Below are 23433 nucleotides of genomic sequence, written 5' to 3' on the forward strand. Positions count from 1 at the left end.
GAGCTAAATATTAATAATGTGTTCAATCAAAAGCACTAAAAGCACTGCATGTAAATCAGCTTTCCACTCAGCCCTACTGTGTCCATTTTACTTAGAATTTTCCACTCCATTACATGAATTTGCCCATGAAAATCCATGCAAATTCAGGTGTGAGCACCACTGTCCCAGAAACAGGAGAGCATTTGGCATAATCTTTGTTATTTAATTGAGCGGCACTGTGGCACTTCTGCCTCACAGCGCCAGGGACCGTGGTTCAATTCCAGCCTTGGGTGACTGTCTGTGTGGATTTTGCACATTCTCCCCGGGTCAGCGTGGGTTTCCTCCAGGTGCTCTGGCTTAAGTTAAAGTTAAAGTTTATTTATTAGTCACAAGTAGGTTTACGTTAACACTGCAATGAAGTTACCTGTGAAAATCCCCTAGTCGCCACGCTCCGGCGCCTGTTCGGGTACACTGAGGGAGAATTTAGCTTGGCCAATGCACCTAACCAGCACATTTTTCGGATTGTGGGAGAAAATCGGAGCACCCGGAGGAAACCCATGCAGACACGGGGACAACGTGCAAACTCCACACAGACAGTGACCCAAGCCAGGAATTGAACGTGGCCCCTGGCGCTGTGAGGCAGCAGTGCTAACCACTGTGCCACTCCCGTGATTTCCTCCCAAAGTCCAAAGATGTGCGGATTAGGTTGATTGACCATGGTAAATAGCCCCTTAGTGTTAGGGGGAATTAGCAGGATAAATGCGTGGGGTTACAGGGATAGGAACTGGGTGGTATTGTTGCAGCCTTGATGGGCCAAATGACCACCTTCTGCACTGTAGGGATTCTATGATTCTAATTGAATTTATTGTTGTCACACGTATTGGGATACAGAGAAAATTATTTTTCTTGTGAGCCATATGGACAAAACATACCGTTCATAGAATACATAGGAGAGAAGGAAAGGAGAGAGTGCAGAATATAGTGTTGTAGTTACCGACAGGGTGAGGAGAAAGTTCAGCTATATATGTGATAAGACCATTCAAAAGTCTGATGACAGCAGGGAAGAAGCTGCTCTTGAGTCAGTTGGTACGTCTTTTCAGACTTTTGTGTCTTTTTCCCAATGGAAGAAGGTGGAAGAGAATATATCTGGGGTGCAGGGGGCCCTTGATTATCATAGCCACATTAGCCACATTTTTCATGGCTAATCTATCTAGCCTACACCTCTTGGGACACTAAGGGGCTATTTAGCATGGCCAATCGACCTAACCTGCACATCTTTGGACGATGGGAGGAAAGCAGAGTATGTGGAGGAAACCCATGCAGACACAGGGAGAACAGATTTTTTACACATCGAGGGTGGTGAGTGCCTGGAACTCGTTGCCGGGGGAGGTAGTGGAATCGGATACAGCAGTGACTTTTAAGGGGCGTCTTGACAAATACATGAACAGGATTGGAAGAGAGGGACATGGTTCCCGGAAGGGTAGGGGGTTTTAGTTCAGACGGGCAGCATGGTCGGCGCAGGCTTGGAGGGCCAAAGGGCCTGTTCCTGTGCTGTAATTTTCTTTGTTCTTTGTTCTAATGCGCAAACTCCACACAGACAGTGACCCGAGACCAGAATTGAATCCGGGTCCCTGGCGCTGTGAAGCTGCAGTGCTGACCACAGTGCCACCGATTATGCTGGCTGCTGCTTATTTGAGGCAGCGGGAAGTGAAGATGGAGTCAATTTTTTGATTTGATTTATTGTTGTCACATGTATTGGGATCATCATAGAAATCATAGAAACCTTACAGTGCAGAAGGAGGCCATTCGGCCCATCGAGTCTGCACCAACCACAATCCCACCCAGGCCCTACCCCAATATCCCTACATATTTACCCGCTAATCCCTCTAACCTACGCATCCCAGGACACTAAGGGGCAATTTTAGCACGGCCAATCAACCTAACCCGCACATCTTTGGACTGTGGAAGGAAACCGGAGCACCCGGAGGAAACCCACGCAGACACGAGGAGAATGTGCAAACTCCACACAGCCAGTGACCCAAGCCGGGAATCGAACCCAGGTCCCTGGAGCTGTGAAGCAGCAGTGCTAACCACTGTGCTACCGTGCCGCCCACACAGAGAGAAGTATTTTTTCTTGCACACTATACAGACAAAACATACCATACATAGAGAAGGAAAGCGGAGAGGAGAAATGGCTGGTTTGCATGATGGACTGGGCTACATTCACAACTGTTTGTAGTTTATTGCGGTCTTGGTCGGAGCAGGAGCCATACCAAGCTGTGATACAACCAGAAAGGATGCTTTCTATGGTACAACTGTAAAAATTGGTGAGAGTTGCAGCAGACTTGCCAAATTTGCTCAGCCTTATGAGGAAGATCAGCTTTTGAAGTGCAATAACTGCAAGTCTTGTGAATGACACTAGGAGCCCAAGAATGAATGGGGAGTAGCAGCAGCATCAGAATTACAACTGAACTACAACTCCCAGCAGCCCCCGCGCCAGCCGTCACACCGGATGTCTGGCTGCGTGTGATGTCAGTTCCGGGAGGGCTGGGCCAGCAGCGGGAGCCTGGAGCGGCTGCAATGGGTGAGTGAGGCGGCGGAGCCCCGGAGCAGGCAGCGGGGCGAGTGGCAGCCGGCGCTCGGGGTCAGCCAGGGGAGAGGGCCTGCAGCAGTGCGGCCCGGCGGAGGCAGCGAGGCCCGGGCCTGCTGACAGGGGAAGGTCGCTGCGGTAAACAGCTCCTGGCAGGGCATGGGGGAGGGGCGCAGAGGGGGGAGGGGTTCAGAGCCCCCCCCCCCCCCCCCATCCCAGGGCAGTGGGAGGGAGAGAGACCCCCCCCCCCCCAATCCCAGGGCAGTGGGAGGGACCCCCCATGTCCCAGGGCGAGGGGGTTCAAGACCCCCCCCCCATCCCAGGGCAAGAGGGTTCAAGAACCCCCCCCCATGTCCCAGGGTGTGGAGGTTCAAGAACCCCCCATGTTCCAGGGCGAGGGGGTTCAAGAACCCCCCCCCCCCACACATCCCAGGGTGAGGGTGTTCAAGACCCCCCCCCCCCCCCACATCCCAGGGTGAGGTGGTTCAAGACCACACCCCCCCCCCCCCCCCCCACATCCCAGGGCAAGGGGGTTCAAGGCCACCCCCCCACATCCCAGGGCCAGGGGGTTCAAGAGCCCCCCCCACATCCCAGGGAGAGGGGTGCAAGACCCCCCCCTGTCATGTCCCAGGGAGAGGGGGCTCAAGACCCCCCACCTCCCAGGGGACCATGTCCCAGGGAGAGGGGGTTCAAGATCCTCCCTCCACGTTCTGGGAGAAGGAGTGCATGACTAAATGGGCGGTGGGGTGGTGAGTCTTTCTATACCTTTACTATATACCATAGAGGGTATGCTACAAAGATGGTGGGATTGACCGAAAGGGGAAATTGATTATACTTGAACTGTATTCCCAAGAGTTTAGAAGAATGAGAGACAATCTCATTGGAACCAACGAAATCTTACAATGCTGGACAGTGCAGATGCAGGAAGGCTGTGTAGGAAGGACTAAGTTGAGTTGAGGAAGAATTTCTTCAGTCAGTGGGTGGTGATTCTTGGGAATTCTTTACCCCAGATCGCTGTAGAGGCTTTGTCATTGAGCATGTCCAAGACAAGGAATGATTGATTTTTGATATCGAAGTGTGAGAAAATGGCACTGAGGGAAAAGATCAGCCATAATCTGGTTCAATTCAAATGGTGTACTGGTGAGAAGTGTGCAAGTGTGTCATAGCTGAGGGGCAGACTCTGCAGTCCAACTTTATATTTTTGTGGGAGAATAAAAGTAGATTGCCCGAATCCATTTACAGTGGAGAGGGAGATGCCCTCCGCAGGCAATCTAAGTGTTTTAAAGTTTGTTTATTTTTGTTAGTGTCACAAGTAGACTTACATTAACACTGCCATGAAGTTACTGTGAAAATCCCCTAGTCGCCACACTCCGACGCCTCTTCGGGTACATTAAGGGAGAATTTAACATGGCCAATGCACCTAACCAACACGTCTTTTGGACTGTGGGAGGAAACCAGAGGCAACCCACGCAGACAGGGTGAGAACATGCAGACTCTGCACAGACAGTCACCCAAGCCGGGAATTGAACCAGGGTCCCTGGCGCTGTGAGGCAGCAGTCCAAACCACTGTGCCACAAAGTGGAGTGAAACGGTAGCTCTAGGTAGAATGCAGGGAGCCTGGTGAGTGAAGGACACGCAAAGCAGGGGCGGATGACCCTTCTGTTGTTAAATCATAGACATTTCCATCCCTGTGCCTGGCTGAAACAAGTATCTCATTTCCAGAGCTGGTTTGGACTGCAGCAACCGTTCTTATCTAATACCCAAGCCTAGCTCGTAAATCGCTGCCAATTCCTCCCCGTTATTATCAAACGCAGGGAGATCATCTTAAAAAACATGTTTTTACACAAAGTTTCCACTGTGTCTGACTCTGAAGTGATCCCACCTTTCCGAGCAGACACTACACGGGCTACTTTAAGGCCAATCAAACAAATAAAGGACATGAAAACTGTAAGAATGGAGGACTTTATAATTGCTACCTGTGACCTGACGCTATACATCAGTGGTTTACAACTGGTGTGCCGTGGCTGGGGGGCAGACTTCGAGCCCCGGCTTTATTTTTTTATGTGGGAAAAGAATGCAGATTGCCCGATCCCTCAGCACCTTCCATTCGGCACCCCTTCCAAACGGACCCCGCTCCTCCTCCTGCAAAGTTTAAAGCTCGCCTTACAGGGCTCTTTGTTGTTCCCATCAGGTTGTTGCTGTCAGCATAGTTGTTGTAGGGGCTGTATTCCCCAACAGGTTAACATGTCTTGAGATCCTATTATAAATAGGAGCCCAATTTGCATGATTTGATTTATTATTGTCGCATGTATTAGTATACTGTGAAAAGTATTGTTTCTTGCGTGCTATACGACAAAGCATACCGTTCATAGAGAAGAAAACGAGAGTGCAGAATGTAGTGTTGCAGTCATAGTTAGGGTGTAGAGAAAGATCAACTTCATACGAGGTAAGTCCATTCAAAAGTCTGATGGCAGCAGGGAAGAAACTGTTCTTGAGTTGGTTGGTAGGTGATCTCCATGGCTGGGCACCTCTTTCACCTGCAAAGGTTGGTAAATCCTGGAGCTGGAAAAGAGTGGGTATTTTATCCACTTCGTTTTAACTCCCTCACCATCTGAGGTCCAATGGGTGGATATTTCACACAGCTAACCGTGATTGTACATTTCTAGTAAAAAGTCTCACAACACCAGGTTCAAAGTCCAACGGGTTTATTTGGAATCACCAACTTTCGAAGCGCTACTCCTTCCTCAGGTGACGAAGGAGCAGCGCTCCGAAAGCTCGTGATTCCAAATAAAGAGGTTGGACTTGAACCTGGTGTTGAGACTTCTTACCGTGTCCGCCCAAGTCCAGCTGAAAGACTGAGTAGACTGGGGCCATACTCATTGGAATTCAGAAGAATGAGGGAGATCTTATAGAAACATATATGATTATGAAGGGAATAGAGAAGATAGAAACAGGGAAGTTGTTTCCACTGGCAGGTGAAACTAGAGCTAGGGGTGTGGCCTCAAAATAAGGGGGAGCAGATTTAGGACTGAGTTGAGGAGGAACTTCTTCACACAAAGGGTTGTGAATCTGTGGAATTCCCTGCCCAGTGAAGCAGTTGAGGCTACCTTGTTGAATGTTTTTAAGGCAAGGATAGATACATTTTTGAACAGTAAAGGAATTAAGGGCATTGGGGGCGGGCAGGTAAGTGGAGCTGAGTCCACGAAAAGATCAGCCATGATCCTATTGAATGGTGGAGCAGGCTCGGGGGGCCAGACGGCCTATTCCTGCTCCTGGTTCTTATGTTAACGCCGGCATCTCCACATCATGTATTTTTCTAGTCATTGAGAGTTTTGTTTATAATACAATGCTTTGTAACTGTCCAGCCCTGCTGATATTCTATTATGTATGCTCTGGGTTGCTGTGTTCATGGAAGATGTCTGGTGATGCAGAAAATGATGATTGGTGAAAAAGCCATCACTGCTAGACCAGTTTATGCAAGTTCGAATACTGTGTATGGTTGGAGCCCCATTGACTCTAAAGAATACACCCCTTTCTTGAGGAAGATTGTAATTTCACAATTGAAAAAATGTCTTATCTTCAAGCTCTGATTTTAATTTTGCTGCTAATAACTCGGTGGACTGAATTTTGCCATACTGATCACGGTAAGGTTCTCAGCATTGCAAATCTTTGATTTTTGAATGACTTGAACCTGCAATTATCCTCGTGGAACCTGCCATAAATGTAGAGGCACCAACATTCCACCTCCACGGAGACTGAACAGCGAGTGACCCCACCCATTGTATGTGATTGGCCGCTGTCGGTTCGCTGCTACACTGTGGGGTGTTTTATGAGCAATCGATTCAGCTGAAAAAAAGTGGTGCCCATATCCCTTGATCACTTTAGTCCCTATAGAAACATCTCATGTTTCTCATCTGTTCTGCAACTTGATGCGAAAATGAAATTGGGTCTGTTGACGTCGTTTGCAAATAACCTTCATCCTCCCATAGTCGGGTGGCACAGTGGTTAGCACTGCTACCTCACAGCGCCAGAGACCCGGGTTCAATTCCAGCCACGGGGTGACTGCCTTGTGGGGTTAGCACGTTCTCCCCGTGTCTGCGTGGGTTTCCTTCGGGGTGCTCCGGTTTTCCCCCCACACACCAAAGATGTGCAGGTTAGGTTGATTGGCCATGCTAAACTGCCCCTTAGTGTCAGGTGGATTGCGTGAGGTTACAGAGAGATGGCCTGGGTAGGATTGTTGTCGCTGCAGGCTAGATGGGCTGGTGGCCTCCTTCTGTACAGTAGGGATTCTGTGATAGTTATTTTTCCTTTGAATCTACGTCAGCAGGTTTGTGTCTTTTGACAGGCATGAAAACAGGGTAGCAGTTGTTATTTTAGATCTGAATGTGAACGTGCTTCTAGTGCCAATGTGAGCAATTTTTATGTGTCAGAGATTCGGGTATGGTTTGATATTGGAAAGTGTGATGGGTTTACATTTTGACTCGAAAGTATCACAGCTAATGTTTATCACACCACTGAATTCAGTGAATTTTGGCTGTTTTCCTCTGCCCAACGATGTCCTGATATGTTCGTGCAATAGTATTTTTGCATGGACAAATTGCCGCGGTTAATTATTTCTCAATCTTTTCTTCCCTTTGCCTTGGGATCTGGCTTCTCTTGCATCCCTGATGTGCCTTTGAATATTTTGCTACATTGAAAGACATTGGCGCCAATGCAAGTTATTGTCTTATGCGCGGTTGTTTGTTTTTAAGCCTGCTCTTGCACTCCATGGCGAAAGTTGGGGGAAAGTTGATCATTGAATCATCATAGAAACCCTACAGTGCAGAAAGAGGCCATTTGGCCCATCGAGTCTGCACCGACCACAATCCCACCCAGGCCCTACTCCCATATCCCTACATATTTACCTGCTAATCCTTCTAACCTACGTATCTCAGGACACAAGGGGCAATTTTTTAGCATGGCCAATCAACCTAACCTGCACATCTTTGGAGTGTGGGAGGAAACCGGAGCACCCGGAGGAAACCCACGCAGACACGAGGAGAATGTGCAAACTCCGCACAGACAGTGACCCAAGCCGGGAATCGAACCCAGGTCCCTGGAGCTGTGAAGCAGCAGTGCTAACCACTGTGCTACCGTACCGCCCATCTTGCGGTTATTCTGGTCTGATTGCTGGCATGCTTTGTGCTGATTGTCAGTGAGGTTCTGTGAGCAGATTGATAAAAGAGCAAGCCCTAACTGATGGCTGCAGCAGGTGCCTTCAGCTGGCTGCTGGTCGCTGCTGGCTTGAATGAATATTTTTGAAGGAGAGTGGGGCAAACCTGGTCAGTGCCTTGAAATGGCTGCTGGTTCAGGTCATTATAGAACCACGTGCGTCTGAGAATCTGGTCGCAGTACAATCGGCATCCTGCCCCATCCCATTTGAACAGGTGGAAACATGCATTTTCAACTTGAGGGGTTGGGGTGCGTTATCGACCCTAATAATCACATTTTAATTTGATGTTTTTAAGTTTCCTTTGTACTTTGATTTCTGTTTGGGCTGTTCCCCCTCCTTTTTGGGGAGCTGCCCCTTTTACTTTGTCCTGACTTAATCTGAGTTTGTTTATTTGGTTTGACCTAAAAAGAGGGCAGAGTTTTCTTATGTTGTAGGGAGTGTTGAACTAGCGTAAAAAATTGCAGATACTCTATTGTAAAGTGGTTACGGAGGGCAAAATTCTGCAAGGATTTGGCCTACTTGATTTGACTGCTCAGGTTAAGCAGGTACAGTAAACTTGGTGTTATTTGGCACTCTACCAACCTGAGTTCTCGACAAACCGGGACGGCACGGTAATACAGTGGTTAGTACTGCTGCTTCACAGCTTCAGGCACTCGGGTTCGACTCCTGCCTTGGCTCACTGTCTGTGCGGAGTCTGCATGTTCTCCCCGTGTCTACGTGGGTTTCCTCCAAGTCCAAAGATGTGCAGGTTAGGTGGATTAGCCATGGTAAATGTTTGCGGTTACAGGGATAGGATATGGGGGTGGGCCTGAGTAAGATGCTCTTTTGGAGAGTCGGTGCCGTTTTGAAGGGGCTGAACAGCCTCCTTCCGCACTGTAGGGATTCTATAAAACCGGAATTTCAGATGTTCCCTATTAGAAAATCACTTTCCCAACTGGAAGCAAGTACAAAGTTGCAGAATCCGTACCTGTATACTTCATTTTCTACTTCAGTTTATGTTTTGGTGTACTATTGAAGAAAGAAGTAAAGTAAAACATTGTTTTCACTCCCTGAGTACTTGCGTATTAGTTCATGCGACAAGTCTTGTGCGAGATGCCACTGGGAAATGGAGCTCTCTGCTAACCGGCATTTTTGATTAACCGGTACCATTCATTCGCTGTCCATGCTGGATAATAAAGATTTTACTGTATCTGCTATCCTGCAGACATTCCAGGCTGCAGTGTTAACCACAATTTATTTAAGTGCAAAGGTGGTGTATGAATAGTTAATGCCATGAATGCTTGGGCTGAAAGTTACATCCAGCAGTCCAACTGGTTGAAGAGTCAAACAGAATAATGGGCAGTGTTGGTCGTTCCAGGTCTGTCGATGGTAACGGTGGGTGGGAGAGAACTGCGGCGATATATTTCACAAAAAGGACAATATCTCAGTGTGATTTCTGTCCCCTTTAGAATTATCCTTGCAAATTAATTCTTGTGCCAGCACTCAACTTGGTTTGCTTTTTATGAGCAGAGTTGCTGAAGGAAAGGCAGAAACTGGAAGAACAATTGGCACATTATTGGAGATAACTGTTGCTTTTTTTTGTACTGTAACAACGAAGAAACATCCGTTGACAAGTCGGAATTGCTGCCTCCTATGTGTATCTGACCAAGGTCTTCTGTGGAGGCAGTGGCTGTGGTCTCTCAAATTCCGGAGATAATATGGGTGAATCTTTCTGAAATACCCAATCGAGCCTGGTGTTGCCTGCGTCCAAGTGTGCTGTGTTGACAGATCTACTAATGAGTCTGTTGACAGCATTCTCTGCGTTTTGTTCTTGAATAGACAGCCTGTGGTGAATTCGGTGGAATCTCGGAGCAGGACAACACATTGTTATTCTGGATAATTCAGTGACAGTTGCCTTGTCGCTGTTGATTTGAACAGGCGAAGGCCATTCAGCCCCTCGTTCTCTTCTGCATTCACCTTCTCCCCATGCCTACGTGGTATTCCTCCGGGTGCTCCAGTTTTCCCCCACACACCAAAGATATCAGGTTAGGTGGATTGACCATGCTAAATTGCTGTTTTGTGTCAAGGGGGTTAGCAGGGTAAATATGTGGGGTTACAGGGATTGGGCCTGGGTGGGATTGTTGTTGGTGCAGGCTCGATGGGTCAAATGGCCTCCTACATTGTAAGGATTCTATATCACAGCAGGCAGTCCATTCCACACCCCAACCACTCTGAGTAAAGAACCTACCTCGGACATCCCCACCGTGAACCTATAGTTATGCCCCCTAGTAACAGCTACATCCACCCGAGGAAATAGTCTCTGAACATCCATTCTATCTATCCCCCTCATCGTCTTGTAAACCTCTATTAAGTCACCTCTCATCCTCCTCTGCTCTAAAGAGAAAAGCCCCAGCTCCCTCAACCTTTCTTCATAAGACCTACCCTCCAAACCAGGCAGCATCCTGGTAAATCTCCTTTGCACTCTTTCCAATGCTTCCACGTTCTTCTTATAGTGAGGTGACCAGAACTGCACACAATATTCCAAATGTGGTCTCACCAAGGTCCTGTACAGTTGCAGCATAACCCCACGGCTCTTAAACTCAAACCCCCTATTAATAAACGCTAACACACTGTAGGCCTTCTTCACGGCTCTCTCCACTGGAGTGGCAACCTTCAGAGATCTGTGGATATGAACCCCAAGATCTCTGTTCCTCCACATTCTCCAGAACCCTGCCGTTGACCCTGTAATCCGCATTCAAATTTGTCCTACCAAAATGAATCACCTCACGCTTATCAGGGTTGAACTCCATCTGCCATTTTTCGGCTCAGCTCTGCATCCTATCAATGTCTCTTTGCAGCCTACAACAGCCCTCCACCTCATCCACTACTCCACCAATCTTGGTGTCATCAGCAAATCTACTGACCCACCCTTCAGCTCCCTCCTCCAAGTCATTGATAAAAATCGCAAACAGCAGAGGACCCAGCACTGATCCCTGTGGTACACCGCTGGTAACTGGTCTCCAGTCTGAAAATTTTCCATCCACCACCACCCTCTAATGGTGAGCAATCATCAGCGAGCAGCTCCATTTCTGACCTTATGATGGAAGGGAGACCATTAATGATGAGGCAATGATAGCAGGGACGAAGGTATTGGTTTGAGGAACTGTTGCATTGATGTCTTGGAGCTTAGAGAATTTAAAATCCACAATGATGATCTTTGGTGCTAGTTGTTGTTGACGCACCAAACACTGGTTTGTGACGTGAGGGTTAATGAATTTGCTTCACTTTGATGCAGTTTTAATCAAAGGAAAACGTGTACATCCGTAATGCGTCTAATTTTCTGATGGATTTGTGTAAATGTTTACGACGGGAGTTTTGAGGTCAAGCATGCCAGGCTTGAATATTGTGTCTTGTCATTTCCATACTGCTTTGTCGTAAACAAGTCGAGTGTTTGTATTGGCTTTATTTCCACGTCAGAAAGGCAGGCTTGCAACCTGCAAAAATTACCCAATTTTCTGAGTTTGCATGGATTGTCAAAATGTTAATTTAACACGAGTGAGTAGAAGGATGTGAAAACAGCTCAAACAAAGCACATCGCATTTTTAATGTGGAAAAGAAAGTCCAAAGAGAGGTGTAGTTAAAGATTATTCTCTCCCATGTTTTTTTTAATCTGAATACCCTGGTTTTTAATGTGTTCATCCAGCACAATCAGCATTTTACCTTTAAAATGATCCACTTGTGTACTAAACCATTTGAACCAACTTTGTCAATTGGTTTGCTGTTCCCATGTTTCTTTGAATGTACAGTAGGCCTTTTCAAGGCATGTACACCCTAGGCAGTATTTTTGATTTGTGGATTATAATCTTCATTCTGTGAATGTTACCCCAGCAGTGCTACAACTTGCATTTTCTGCAGTGTGTTCGGATCATTCACAATTGCCAGGGGGTGGCACAGTGGTTAGCACTGCTGCCTCGCAGCGCCAGGGACCCGGGTTCGATTCCCGGCTTGGGTCATGGTCGGTGTGGAGTTTGCACATTCTCTCCCATGTCTGCGTGGATTTCCTCCAGGTGCTCCAGTGCTGCTTAGGTGCATTGACCATGCTAAATTCTCCCTCACTGTACCTGAACAGGCGCTGGAGTGTGGCGACTAGGGGATTTTCAGAGTAACTTCACTGCAGTGTTAATGTAAGCCTACTTGTGACTGATAAGTAAAGGTGGCTGAGTGGTTAAGACTATGGACTGCTAATCCTTTGTGCTTCACATGCGTGGGTTTGAATCCCACCCTCGTCGATCCATTTGTGCTGCCTCCATACTGGGGAGGCGATGGCCTAGCAGTATTATCACTAGACCATTTAATCCAGAAACTCAGCTAATGTTCTGGGGACCCGGATTCGAATCCCACCACGGCAGATGGTGGAATTTGAATTCAATAAAACAAATCTAGAAATAAGAATGTACTGATGACCATGAAACCATTGTCGATTGTCGGAAAAACCCACCTGTTTCATTAATGTCCTTTCGGGAAGGAAATCTGCCATCCTTACCTGGTCTGGCCTACCTGGTCTGCGACTCGAGCGCCACAGCAATGTGGTTGACTCTCAACTGCCCTCAGAAATGGCCTAGCAAGCCACGCCTTCTCGAGGGATGGGGGCAATAAATGCTGGCCAGCCAGCGACCCCCATGTTCCATCAATGAATAAAAAGAGTGTGAGAGTCAATAATAACTCCCAACAGGAAAATTAGGTAAAGTGTGGTTAGAATGTTGAACTTGTATTTGAACACATGGAGTGGTTGAGGAAAATAATACATTTAAGGGGAAGCTAGATAAAAATTTATTTATTAGTCACAAGTAGGCTTACATTAACATTGCAATGAAGTTACTGTGAAAATCCCCAAGCACGTGCATGTGAAGAAATAGTATATGGTAATGGAGCAAGATGAAGTAGGGCAGGAGGAGGCTCACATGGACTATAAACATTAACATAGATCAATTAGACTGAATTGCCTGTTCTGTTATGTACTCCATATAATGGTAGCTTTGGAGAATCTTTAAGTTGCACAATACTCAGGACTGCAGTGTGGGTGTGATATGGCAGCAAAGTTTTGGACAAGCCTGAAGTCGATGGCTTTGATATTGCCAACGGTTACTTGGAGCAAATTGTGACTCCTCCAACACTCTCATGTCTCACTTTGTTTTTCCCCCAGCTTGCTCCCTCGCCTCATGCTGCAGTGTGCTTTTGGAAACATTGCAAAGCTTCTTGGTCTTTTGGCTAAGATCAAGCGTCAGATCAGTGCCAAGATGTGGTGCAATGCTTTATCTTGTCAGCCTGGATCCTGTTTGTCTGTCTTGTGGGGACGATGAATTGGTTTTAATCGGATTTTGAATTTGGGTTTTTGGAGCAAGCAAGGAATGGATTTGGTTTTGCCTGGTCCATTCTGAGCCAGGATGGAGTAAAAATTCTTTAAAAACATTGCCTGATATTCAGTCCTCTGCCCCAGTTTATCTGTGAGTATTTTAACGTTAACGGGTACTTTGGGTATCACAACCCAATGTGCATCGCCACATTATCACAACTGAAGCCAGGTCCCAAGCAAAGCCCATTGATCCGCACACGGAATGGAGTGAAAGTAAGGATCAGCCATGATCCAGCAGAATGTTGGGACAGGTTTGAGGGGCTGAATGGCTTCCCACTAGCAATCGGGTTTTTTAACTTTGGCAGAACTGTGCTCCTGAATCTGTGTGTGCAAGAGGCCATTTATAGTTCACGTATATTATTCTCTGTCTAAAGTTAGCAGACTTTGCCTTCACCGGGGGCCTGCTTTATATGCTTGTAGTTCCATTTTGCACAGTTCAATTGGAGGAGCTATTTTGCTTTTTACCTGACTGAGTTGAAAGTGTTAACTGTACAAAGTTCTGCGCAAGTGCCCCTGGGATAGCCTTGAGCAGAATGCTGCAAAGCCTTGCCTGGTGCACACGATAACACTTGCACTGATGGACAAATGTGTTCGATCGCTGGTCTGCAGAACTGATTCCTGACTTAATGGACGCAATCTACTTCAGTTTAGGGAAAGACGGACCTCCTCGATCATGTCCAAGCCGACAAGCAAAGATTCGTCCTTCCGCGAGCGATTCAAAAGTCTCCTGGGTCTCGGCCCCCGTATTAACACCAAGCAAGTGGAATGTAAACCAGCAGAACTCATAATCACGGGTGAAATACTGAAGGTATGGTGCTGAGATTTTAATGTGAGATGTGCCCTGTTTACGCTTGCAGAGCTACTTCGTGTGATCATTGAGAGTAATTTTTTTTTGTTTTTTGTTTGCCTCAGGATCTGAATGTCGAGTGCGGACTTTACAACAGAATAAAAACCATCGGCCATGTTTGTGATCTAGCCAGGACCAGGAGGTTTGAAGAGGTAAAAAGAAACAATTTTTCACACTCAGCTTGGTGGCCCCTTTTCATGAAGTGGTCATCCAGTTGTAGTAGTCACACTTATTCCAATCCCATGACGGTGCGATTTAGACGAGCAGTTGTTACTGAAATAACTGTCTCCTCCAGACCAGATGAGGCAAAAATTTGCTTTCTATCCAGCAAGTTATGATCTGGAGGGACGGCCGTAAAAAGGGGTGGGAACGTTCAATAGTATTCCAAAAAAAAGAGTGAGTAGAAGTCTGAAGTGCAAAAAAGTACTGGGTTTGATTTGATTTATTATGGTCAAATGTATTGGGATACAGTGAAAAGTAGTGTTTCTTGCGCACTATACAGACAAAAACATACCATTCATAGAGTACATAGGGGAGAGGGAAAGTAGAGGGTGCAAAATGTAGTGTTACTGTCATAACTAGGGCATAGAGAAAGATCAACTTAATATATGGTAGGTCCATTCAAAAGTCTGGCAGCAGGGAAGAGGCTGTTCTTAAGTCGGTTGGTACGTGACCTCAGATTTTTCTATCTTTTTCCCGACGGAAGAAGGTGGAAGTGTGTGTGTGCGTCTGGGATGCGTGGAGTCCCTGATTATGCTGGCTGCTTTTCTGAGGCAGCGGGAAGTGTAGACGGAGTCAATGGATGAGGGGCTGGTTTGCGTGATGGACTGGGCTACGTTCATGACTCTTTGTAGTTTCTTGCAGTCTTAGTCAGAGCAGGAGCCGTACCAAGCTGTAATACAGTGCAGGGTTAATGGGACTGTTTGAATAGTTCTTTCAAGGGGTCAGCACAGGTGTGATGAGCTGAATGGCCTCGTTCTGCACTATGAATTTACTTGTAATTTCTGCAGACTATTTCCTTGCTGTACTGGACTGATAGTTTCTATTTGGTTTAACATGTGGATTATGTCTTTTGTTCTTTGTGATTATAGCATGCGGTGGAAGCTGTGTGGCAGGCTGTGGATGACTTGATTTCTGATGATCATTCAGAGGCCAGGCATGCGGTACTGCAGCTGATGAAGGCTATTATTCAGGGGCAGGTGAGCATTAACGTGGAGCCGGACTAGATTTAGACTATACTTCCACATTGTTTTTAATTCACCTGATATTACAATATCTGCCCTGTGAATAGAGTTTATTCCCTTTGTCGATGAAAATATTACTGATTTAATTACCCAGCACCTTAAATCTTCATAACAGTCCCTTCTCTTTTCTTTATTTCAGTAAAAAAGGGGCGGCATGGTGGCACAGTAGTTAGCACTGCTGCCTCACAGTGCCAGGGACCCGGCTTGGGTCACTGTCTGTGTGGAGTTCGCACCTTCTCCCTGTGTCTGCATGGGTTTCCTCCGGATGCTCCGGTTTCCTCCCACAGTCCAAAGATGTGCGGGTTAGGTTGATTGGCCATGGTAAATTGCACATGGTGTCAGGATGATTAGCAGGGTAAATACATGGGGTTATGCGGATTGGGCCTGGGTGGGATTGTGGCCGGTACAGACTCGATGGGCCGAATGGCCGCCTCCTACACTGTATGGATTCTATGATTGCTTGACACTGCCCTGCCTCAGCTGAACTGCTGCTGAAACTCATCCATGTCTTTATTAAATTGAACTATTCTGATGTTCTTTGGGTTGGCCTGGCTTCCACTCCTCATAAGCTTGAGCTTGTCTGCTGCCTGTATCCTAAATCACGTCAAGTCCTGTTCACCATTGGCTCCTGGTCTAGCATTGCCTCAATTTTAAAATTCTCAGCTTGTCTTCAGATGCCTCTGTGGCTTAGCCCACACCTCTTTCCTGGTGGCATCCTCCAGCCCTATAATCCTCAGAAATCTCTTCACTCCTCCAAACCTGCTCTCCTGTGCATTTTATTGTTCCACCATCGGCAGATGCCTAGGGTCAAAGCTCTGAAATTATCTCCCTGCTCTTCTCCACCTCTCTCTCCCTTTAACAGTCCTAAAACATACCTCTTTGGCCCACCTTTTGACCGTCTATAAATATTTTATAATGTGACTCAGTTCTAAATGAGTCAAAGGAACTATATAAATGGTCTTGTTGGTTCTTGTTAGATTTCAGGTATAGACTCTTCTGTTTCTGATTTTCATTGACTATAGATTTTTAAAAGCTGTAACGAAGTTAGTTTTGCCTATTTCGTATCTGCACATCTCCTCAGCATTTCTCAGACAAGGGCGGCACGGTGGTGAGCACTGCTGTTCACAGCGCCAGGGACCCTGGTTCAATTCCCACCTCAGGTCACTGTCTGTGTGGAGTCTGCACGTTCTCCCTGTGTCTGCGTGGGTTTCCTCCGGGTGCTCCGGTTTCTTCCCCCATTCCAGAGATGTGCGTTAGGTTGATTGGCCACGCTAAATTGCCCCTTAGCATCAGGGGGATTGGCGTTAGAATACATGAGGTTATGGGGACAGGGCCTGGGTGGTATTGTTACGGGTGCAGACTCGAAGGGCTGAATGGTCTCCTTCTGCACTGTTAGGATTCCATTCTACGAAACCTTTTCAACAGAATCTTGCAAATTTGCGACCTCTAGCATCTAGAAGGAAAGGGGGGCAGTGAACACCACCACCACCTGCAAGTTATTCCTGTCGAGCCCCACACCTGACTTGTACATTTCTTCACCATTGCTGAGTCAAAATTCTGGGACTCCCTTCCTAAGCACCGAGGAGTCTACCAACGCCATATGGCTCATGACCACCACCTCCAGGGCAATTTTGTGTGGGTAATCCACACTGGCTGTGACTTTCACAATCCATGAACAAATATTTTGTTTCCGAGTCATCAGCTGCTGCCTGTTATTCAGTCAGACTGACATTTTGCAGGGGCAAGCCATTCCTTAGAAATGCAATTATAGAACCGTTATGACATTCTCTCTTTTATGCCAATATCTTAGAAAGTACAAGAACAAAGAAAATTACAGCACAGGAACAGGCCCTTCGGCACTCCCAGCCTGCACTGACCATGCTGCCCGACTGAACTAAAACCTCTTACCCTTCCGGGGACCATATCTCTCTCTCCCCATCCTATTCATGTATTTGTCCAGACGCCCCTTAAAAGTCACTATCGTATCAATCATTGAATGCATTGAGCATTCCAACAGCTGGGAATGATTAAGACCATTTTGGCAAGTTTTACTGTGGTAAAGACGCTTGTATCAATGCAACTTGTTGTACTCTTGACATTCCCCGAAAGTGTTTAACAAACTGACGCATTGCACTTGTTTAACTAGGGGGAAAGGCTTGGGCCGATCCGAGCTCACTTCTTTCACGTGATCAAGGATTACCCGGTGAATGGTGACCTACTTGAGAGACTCGAGGTGTTCAAAGCACTAACAGAAAACGGAAAAGACATCACCTATTTGGAGGAAGACCTGTGTATGTGTGCGATGCATTTGGGAAGATCTTTGAACGGCTGGGTTGCTGCAATATTTGTTGGGGCTTAAACCCAATTGTTGTAGTTCTGGATTTGAGTTCTTTATGCTAGTAATCGGGTTTTGAGGACTGCCGTAATGGCGTTAGAATAATTAAAACTTGGAGAAACATTTCTGCTTTATACCCCCACAAAATGCAGCACAATTTGCGTTAACGCTTCATTTTGACATCACTACTAAAAACAGTTTGAAACAAAAAACGGAAGGAACATCAATTGGTCACAAACTTGAAAACAACACTGGCAACATCCAAGGCAAAAAATGTTTAAATAAAATATGCTAAAACCACATTTAGAAAATCCCATATTGCACAGAGTACGTAGTGTAAACATTTAACAGCTTGAATTTTGCTATTCTTTGGATTCTATCTGGTGCTATACAATTAAATGACCCATCCTTCAAAAATGTTTTTGTGACGGGTGGAAATTTTTTCATTGCTTTCCAAAAGTTTTATATAGCACTTGATATGTTGTTTTGATGTGGTAAGTGCTAAGGAATTATTTTGTCTGCAGACAGCTCAAGGGTGAAATTGAGATGTGAAGTGATATGTAATTGCAAGCATCTTAAGGCTGCATATACTGACATCATAATTCCCGGCCAGAATGGATAGTAATTGGGAAACTTCCCCCATCAGTCACGCTTGGAGATGTCACTGCTGTAAATAACTGAGATTGATTTTATACAAGTCATCCGTAAGGGGAAGCGCACTGGTATTTTCACTGGACTAGTACTCCAGAAACCTTGGGTAATGCTTTGGGGACCTGGGTTCAAATCCCACCATGGCAGATGGTGAAATTTGAATTTGGGCAGCCTGGTGGCATAGTGGTGAGCACTGCTGCGTCACGGTGCCAGGGACTCAGGTTCGATTTCCGGCTTGGGTCACTGTCTGGGCAGAGACTGCACGTTCTCCCCGTGTCTGCGTGGGTTTCTTCTGGATGCTCCGGTTTCCTCCCACAGTCCGAAAGGCGTGCTGGTTAGGTGCATTGGCCATGTTAAATTCTCCCTCCGTGTACTCGGAACAGGTGCCGGAGTGTGGCGACTACGGGATTTTCACAGTAATTTCATTGCAGTTTTAATGTAAGCCTACTTGTGACACTAATGAATAAACTTGAAACTTTACATAGCACCTCCAGCCAAGAGGGCATGTGACCTCCTGCCAGATCTTTTCTCATGATCTGATACTGACTGATAGGTGGGCTGTCAAGAGCAAACTCGGGGTGGTTCCTCCCCATGCTTCTCTGTGGATGTCTTATTGCTCTGGAATCATGGCTAAGGTCATAAAATCTCCAAGGAGAGAGAGCACGACACTAGAGTGAAATCATTGTGGCCTCTGACATGCTGTGCTGTATTTTGATAGTATCAAATTGAGTTTTTTCCATTACCCAGGTGAATCAGTGGCTCTCTAAGACTTGGATACCAATGAACTGAGTTATTTTTATTACTTTGTAATTAAGTTGCGACTATCTAAGAATGAGACTGGCTTAATAGGCAATATATGATCTTGTGTTTGTGTTCTTTTTTATTAAAGCCTCTTTTGTCCTCAAGTGGTTGGATATTGGTCTCTCAGCAGAGTTTCTGGAGGTACTAGTCAATTTGGTCAAATTCAACAGCTGCTACCTGGATCTAATTGTGGCTCAGATAGTCCAGTAAGTTGTTCCATGAAGTTTGCTTTTGAGAGTTCAGGTGGCGGTTGCAATTGTGTGTATTGTATCAATGCTTAAATCCTCTAAACTGTGCAAAGCTAAAGGCTGTGATAGAAAGCGTCAGTGGCCTGACGTGGGAGCTCAGCACTTTCACTATCCACTACAAGGCCTGTGTTGGCTTTCAAGGATTGCACAAATCGCAAATGATCAAGAGTTGAAAGTAAAATGGGCTTCAGTTCTCCCTATGTGTCCCGTATCCCTTCTCTCTCTCGTCTGATTTTACTCGTATAGGAACAGCCTCAGAATATACCTTGTCAGCACTGTCTAAAACTAATAGTTACATTAGTCACTCAACTGTATCGTAAGCTGCAGCTTTTGAGCTAAGTGCTCCTCCAATCAGCTTGGCTCATGTAGATCAGGCCCAGGACAGGGTGGTTTGGTCGCTTGCCCTGTCTTGTCAGCCTGGATCGGAAATGTCTCAACTTGTTGAGACTTTGAATTGGATTTGATTTGATTGAATTGGAAAAGTACCTAAAAAGAGGGCAACAGCTTTCTGCCATACACATACTTTGGTGCACTGAGTTCTATTATTATTGCTGAATGCATCGAGATGTTCTGTAGATCTATTGCATTGCCGGATATGCCGTTGTACTAACTCTTCCACAGCTTGTTCTGCAATGACCCATTTGGTGTCCCTTTCAAAATTGTCACTTCCTTGCAAGATATTTAAAACCTACTTTTGTTTCAATTTCAAAACGATTAAAATTGGCAAAACAGTTGGAGTAATTTTGAACTATCCTATTTTATTTTAATTGTCCTGGGTTTCTAAGGTTTGTGATTGCGCAATTTAATTTGCTTATTTACCATTCAGAATGATTTCTATCTATCCGCAGTGATGAAGTGATGTATAGTCCCTGTGTAGCAATCCATGCTCCTAATACTGCTTTGTTTTCTTACAGTAAAATCTGTTTTCTTTGTAACCTGACCACAGTGCCAACAGATATAGAGGTTAGTATCTGATAAACATTTGCAAGCATGGTTTTGGGTTACTTTGAATGTTTTGAGTGCTTGCCAGTTTCCGTGGTATGTTTTAAATGAATTAACGCAAAAGAATGAACATTAAGAAAAAATGTGTGGCATACTGCGTGTTATTGTTTTCATATAAAACGTATGTTGGATAAATATAACGTGGTTGGAAGTGTTCTCGTTGGCAGTGGAATCAGACACTAGATCTAGCCTGTGAGCTGGACCACTTACATTTCTGTGGCTTCTTCATATGGGCGCTGCGCGATTTGAGTAATGTGAACTTGATATTCATTTCTGAAAGCTGATACTTATAGAGTAGTTAGCAGCTCATGTGTCGAGGATGTGACCTGTGTACATACCGTAGCATTTTTATATCACATTGGTATAAAATGGAAATGACTTCCGAGTGAGAATATGTAATTGGTCATAAAATCATAGAACCCCTACAGTACAGGAGGAGGCCATTCGGCCCTTTGAGTCTGTACCGACCACAATCCCACCCAGGCCCTATTCCCTTAACCCTACACACTTACCCTGCTAATCCCCCTGACACTAGCATGGCCTAACACGCATATCTTTGGAGTGTGGGAGGAAACCAGGGCACCCGGAGGAAACCCACACAGACACGGGGAGAAAGTACAAACTCCACACAGACAGTGACCCGAGGCCAAAATTGAACCTGGGTCCCTGGCGCTGTAAGGCAGCAGTGCTAACCACTGTGCCACCTTGCCGCCCTGTGGGTAAAGATTTTGTATTGCTCCCAAACTAGGGTGCCCCATCTGTGTTTAGAACTCTTAAAAGCAAAATTATTGTTCTTTTGAGGCAGATAAACTTGGTGAGCATTGAAATCTATCAAGATTGTTACAATCCCTGAGGAGGAACCATAAACCAAAAATAACCAAATTTACCAAACCACCCCCAAATGAGGAACTTCCCAACAGGATTTCACTTTTAGTAATTTTTACTTCAGCATTTTTCGACTTTAGGAATCAACACAAATTAAACACAAGTTTAAAGGCAAATGATATTTATGAAAAGATAAATTTCACTTTTAATTGTTGATGCAATAGAGATGCACAAGTGGTGATTATAACAACCCTTTCATCCTTGCAAGAAATATTCTCAACTTTTCTTTTTGCTTTCCTCATTATTCTTTTCCTTCTCTATCCCATTTTAGTGTGTGTGTATAAAGAGCTGAACAACTATTTGGGCGGCACAGTGGTTAGCACTGCTGCCTCACAGCGCCAGGAACCCGGGTTCGATTCCCGGCTTGGGTCATTGTGCGGAGTCTGTACGTTCTCCCCATGTTGGCGCGGGTTTCCTCCGGGTGCTCCAGTTTACACTCTCACTCCAAAAGATGTGCTGGCCATGCCAAATTCTCCCTCAGTGTACATGCCCTGGAGTGTGGCGACTAGGGGATTTTCACAGTAACTTCATTGCAGTATTAATGAAAGCCTACTTGTGACGCAAGTAGACGTAACTTACTTGCTTAGGTTGCCGATTTGTCCCGGTGCTGTAGATCCCATGGTCTTATTATTCAGCAGCATGTATTTAGGACCAGGTGGTGTTTTGTGATCTAAAATGGATATCTACATTTTAATGTTGAAAATCCTTTTCATTTATTCAGGTCTCCCTGCAAGTCCTGGATGCCGTTGTTTGTTATAACACTTTGCCCTCTGAGTCTCTCCCCGGATTTATCATTATGCTGTGCCGGACAGTTAACGTCAAGGAATTCTGTGAGTCCTGTTGGAAGGTATGATTTTACACTCTCTTGTGACGACGCAAGTGTGGATATTGAAAATTAGATTTTTGAATCATTTTTAAAAATTAGATTGACTTCTCTAGGAAGTTTGTCCAGAGATCAACTTTACAACAGGCAAATATTTGGTAAGTATGGGTGGTGTCCCCAAAGCGTAAAGCTCTTTGGTCTGTAACATTAGCTGCACGAACCCAATGCAGATGCTTGGAGTTTTCACCCATTTTAAAAATTGTATTGGAGGAAGACAACATCAGGGAATGAAGTTTGAAAATACATGGCTCATTGGCGACACGGTAGCACAGTGGTTAACACTGCTGCTTCACAGCTCCAGGGAGCCGGGTTCGATTCCCAGCTTGGGTCACTGTCTGTGTGGAGTTTGCACATTCTCCTCGTGTCTGCGTGGGTTTCCTCTGGGTGCTCCGATTTCCTCCCACAGTCCAAAAATGTGCGGGTTAGGTTGATTAGCCATGGGGAATAAATTGCCCCTTAGTGTCCTGAGATGCGTAGGTTAGAGAGATGAGCGGGTAAATGTGTAGGGATATGGGGGTAGGGCCTGGGTGGGATTGTGGTTGGTGCAGACTCAATGGGCCAGATGGCCTCTTTCTGCACTGTAGGGTTCCTATGATTTGTTATTCCCTCTTGGATAGAATTATCTGTGGTTGTTTTTAAAGTAGAGGAACTTAATCTGTGGCAATCTCTGGCTGTGCAATGGTTTATGCTAATGGTGATTATGCAGCAGAACTTCTGGTCTTTGGTATTGGAAGATGCTTTCTTCTTGAGAGAAAGAAGTTTTATAGGTAAGCATGTAGCTGTTGATCAGTTTGACATGTTTATTTCCCCCAAATTCTTCATGCGCAACAGGGTGACATTTTGGAAGCTTGCTAAATCCTGCAACCAGTCTTCAGGAATCAATCTGTGGCTTTAGTTGAGCTGGGAGTGAAGGGGTAGAAGTTACTTGCACCGGGTGGAAAGGGTGGCATGATGGCACAGTGGTTAGCACTGCTGCCTCACAGTGCCAGAGACCCGGGTTTAATTCCGGTCTGTGTGGAGTTTGCACGTTCTCCTGTGGCTGTGTTAGTTTCCTCCGGGTGCTTCGGTTTCCTCCTGCAGTCCAAAGATGTGCAGGTTAAGTGGATTGGCTATGCTAAATTGCCCCTTAGTGTCAGGGGGATTAGCAGGGTAAATATGTGTGGTTACGGGGATAGGGTCTGGGTGGTATTGTTATGGGTGCAGACTTGATGGGCTAAATGGCCTCCTTCTGCACTGTGGGGATTCTCTGATACAGTTTCTCAGGCACTTTTTATTTTTTTTATTAGTGTCACAAGTAGGCTTACGTTAACACTGCAATGAAGTTACTGTGAAAGCCCCCTAGTCACCACACTCCGGTGCCTGTT

At 45.8% G+C, this 23433-nt stretch overlaps 1 protein-coding gene across 7 annotated transcripts in view; it reads left to right on the top strand.

The window, feature by feature from the left end:
• Window positions 1-2424: 2424 nt before the first annotated feature.
• Window positions 2425-23433, top strand: part of tsc2 (TSC complex subunit 2) — an 81482-nt gene continuing 60473 nt past the window's right edge. For 5 of the 7 annotated variants that reach the window (XR_013500690.1, XM_078240672.1, XM_078240675.1 and 2 more), the window contains exons 1-8: window positions 2425-2563; window positions 13820-13981; window positions 14086-14172; window positions 15112-15219; window positions 17411-17555; window positions 19140-19257; window positions 20214-20262; window positions 21908-22033. Coding sequence is in view for 6 of the 7 variants with exons in the window: in XM_078240672.1 (XP_078096798.1) it covers window positions 13847-13981; window positions 14086-14172; window positions 15112-15219; window positions 17411-17555; window positions 19140-19257; window positions 20214-20262; window positions 21908-22033 (768 nt within the window). In the remaining variant the exon portion in view is untranslated. Of the gene's footprint in view, window positions 2708-13819; window positions 13982-14085; window positions 14173-15111; window positions 15220-17410; window positions 17556-19139; window positions 19258-20213; window positions 20263-21907; window positions 22034-23433 lie in introns of those variants that run through there. The other 2 variants (XM_078240673.1, XM_078240678.1) reach the window with 2 other exon arrangements.

The sequence above is a fragment of the Mustelus asterias genome, chromosome 23 (genome assembly GCF_964213995.1).
Source record: "Mustelus asterias chromosome 23, sMusAst1.hap1.1, whole genome shotgun sequence".
Classification (NCBI taxonomy): Eukaryota; Metazoa; Chordata; class Chondrichthyes; order Carcharhiniformes; family Triakidae; genus Mustelus; species Mustelus asterias.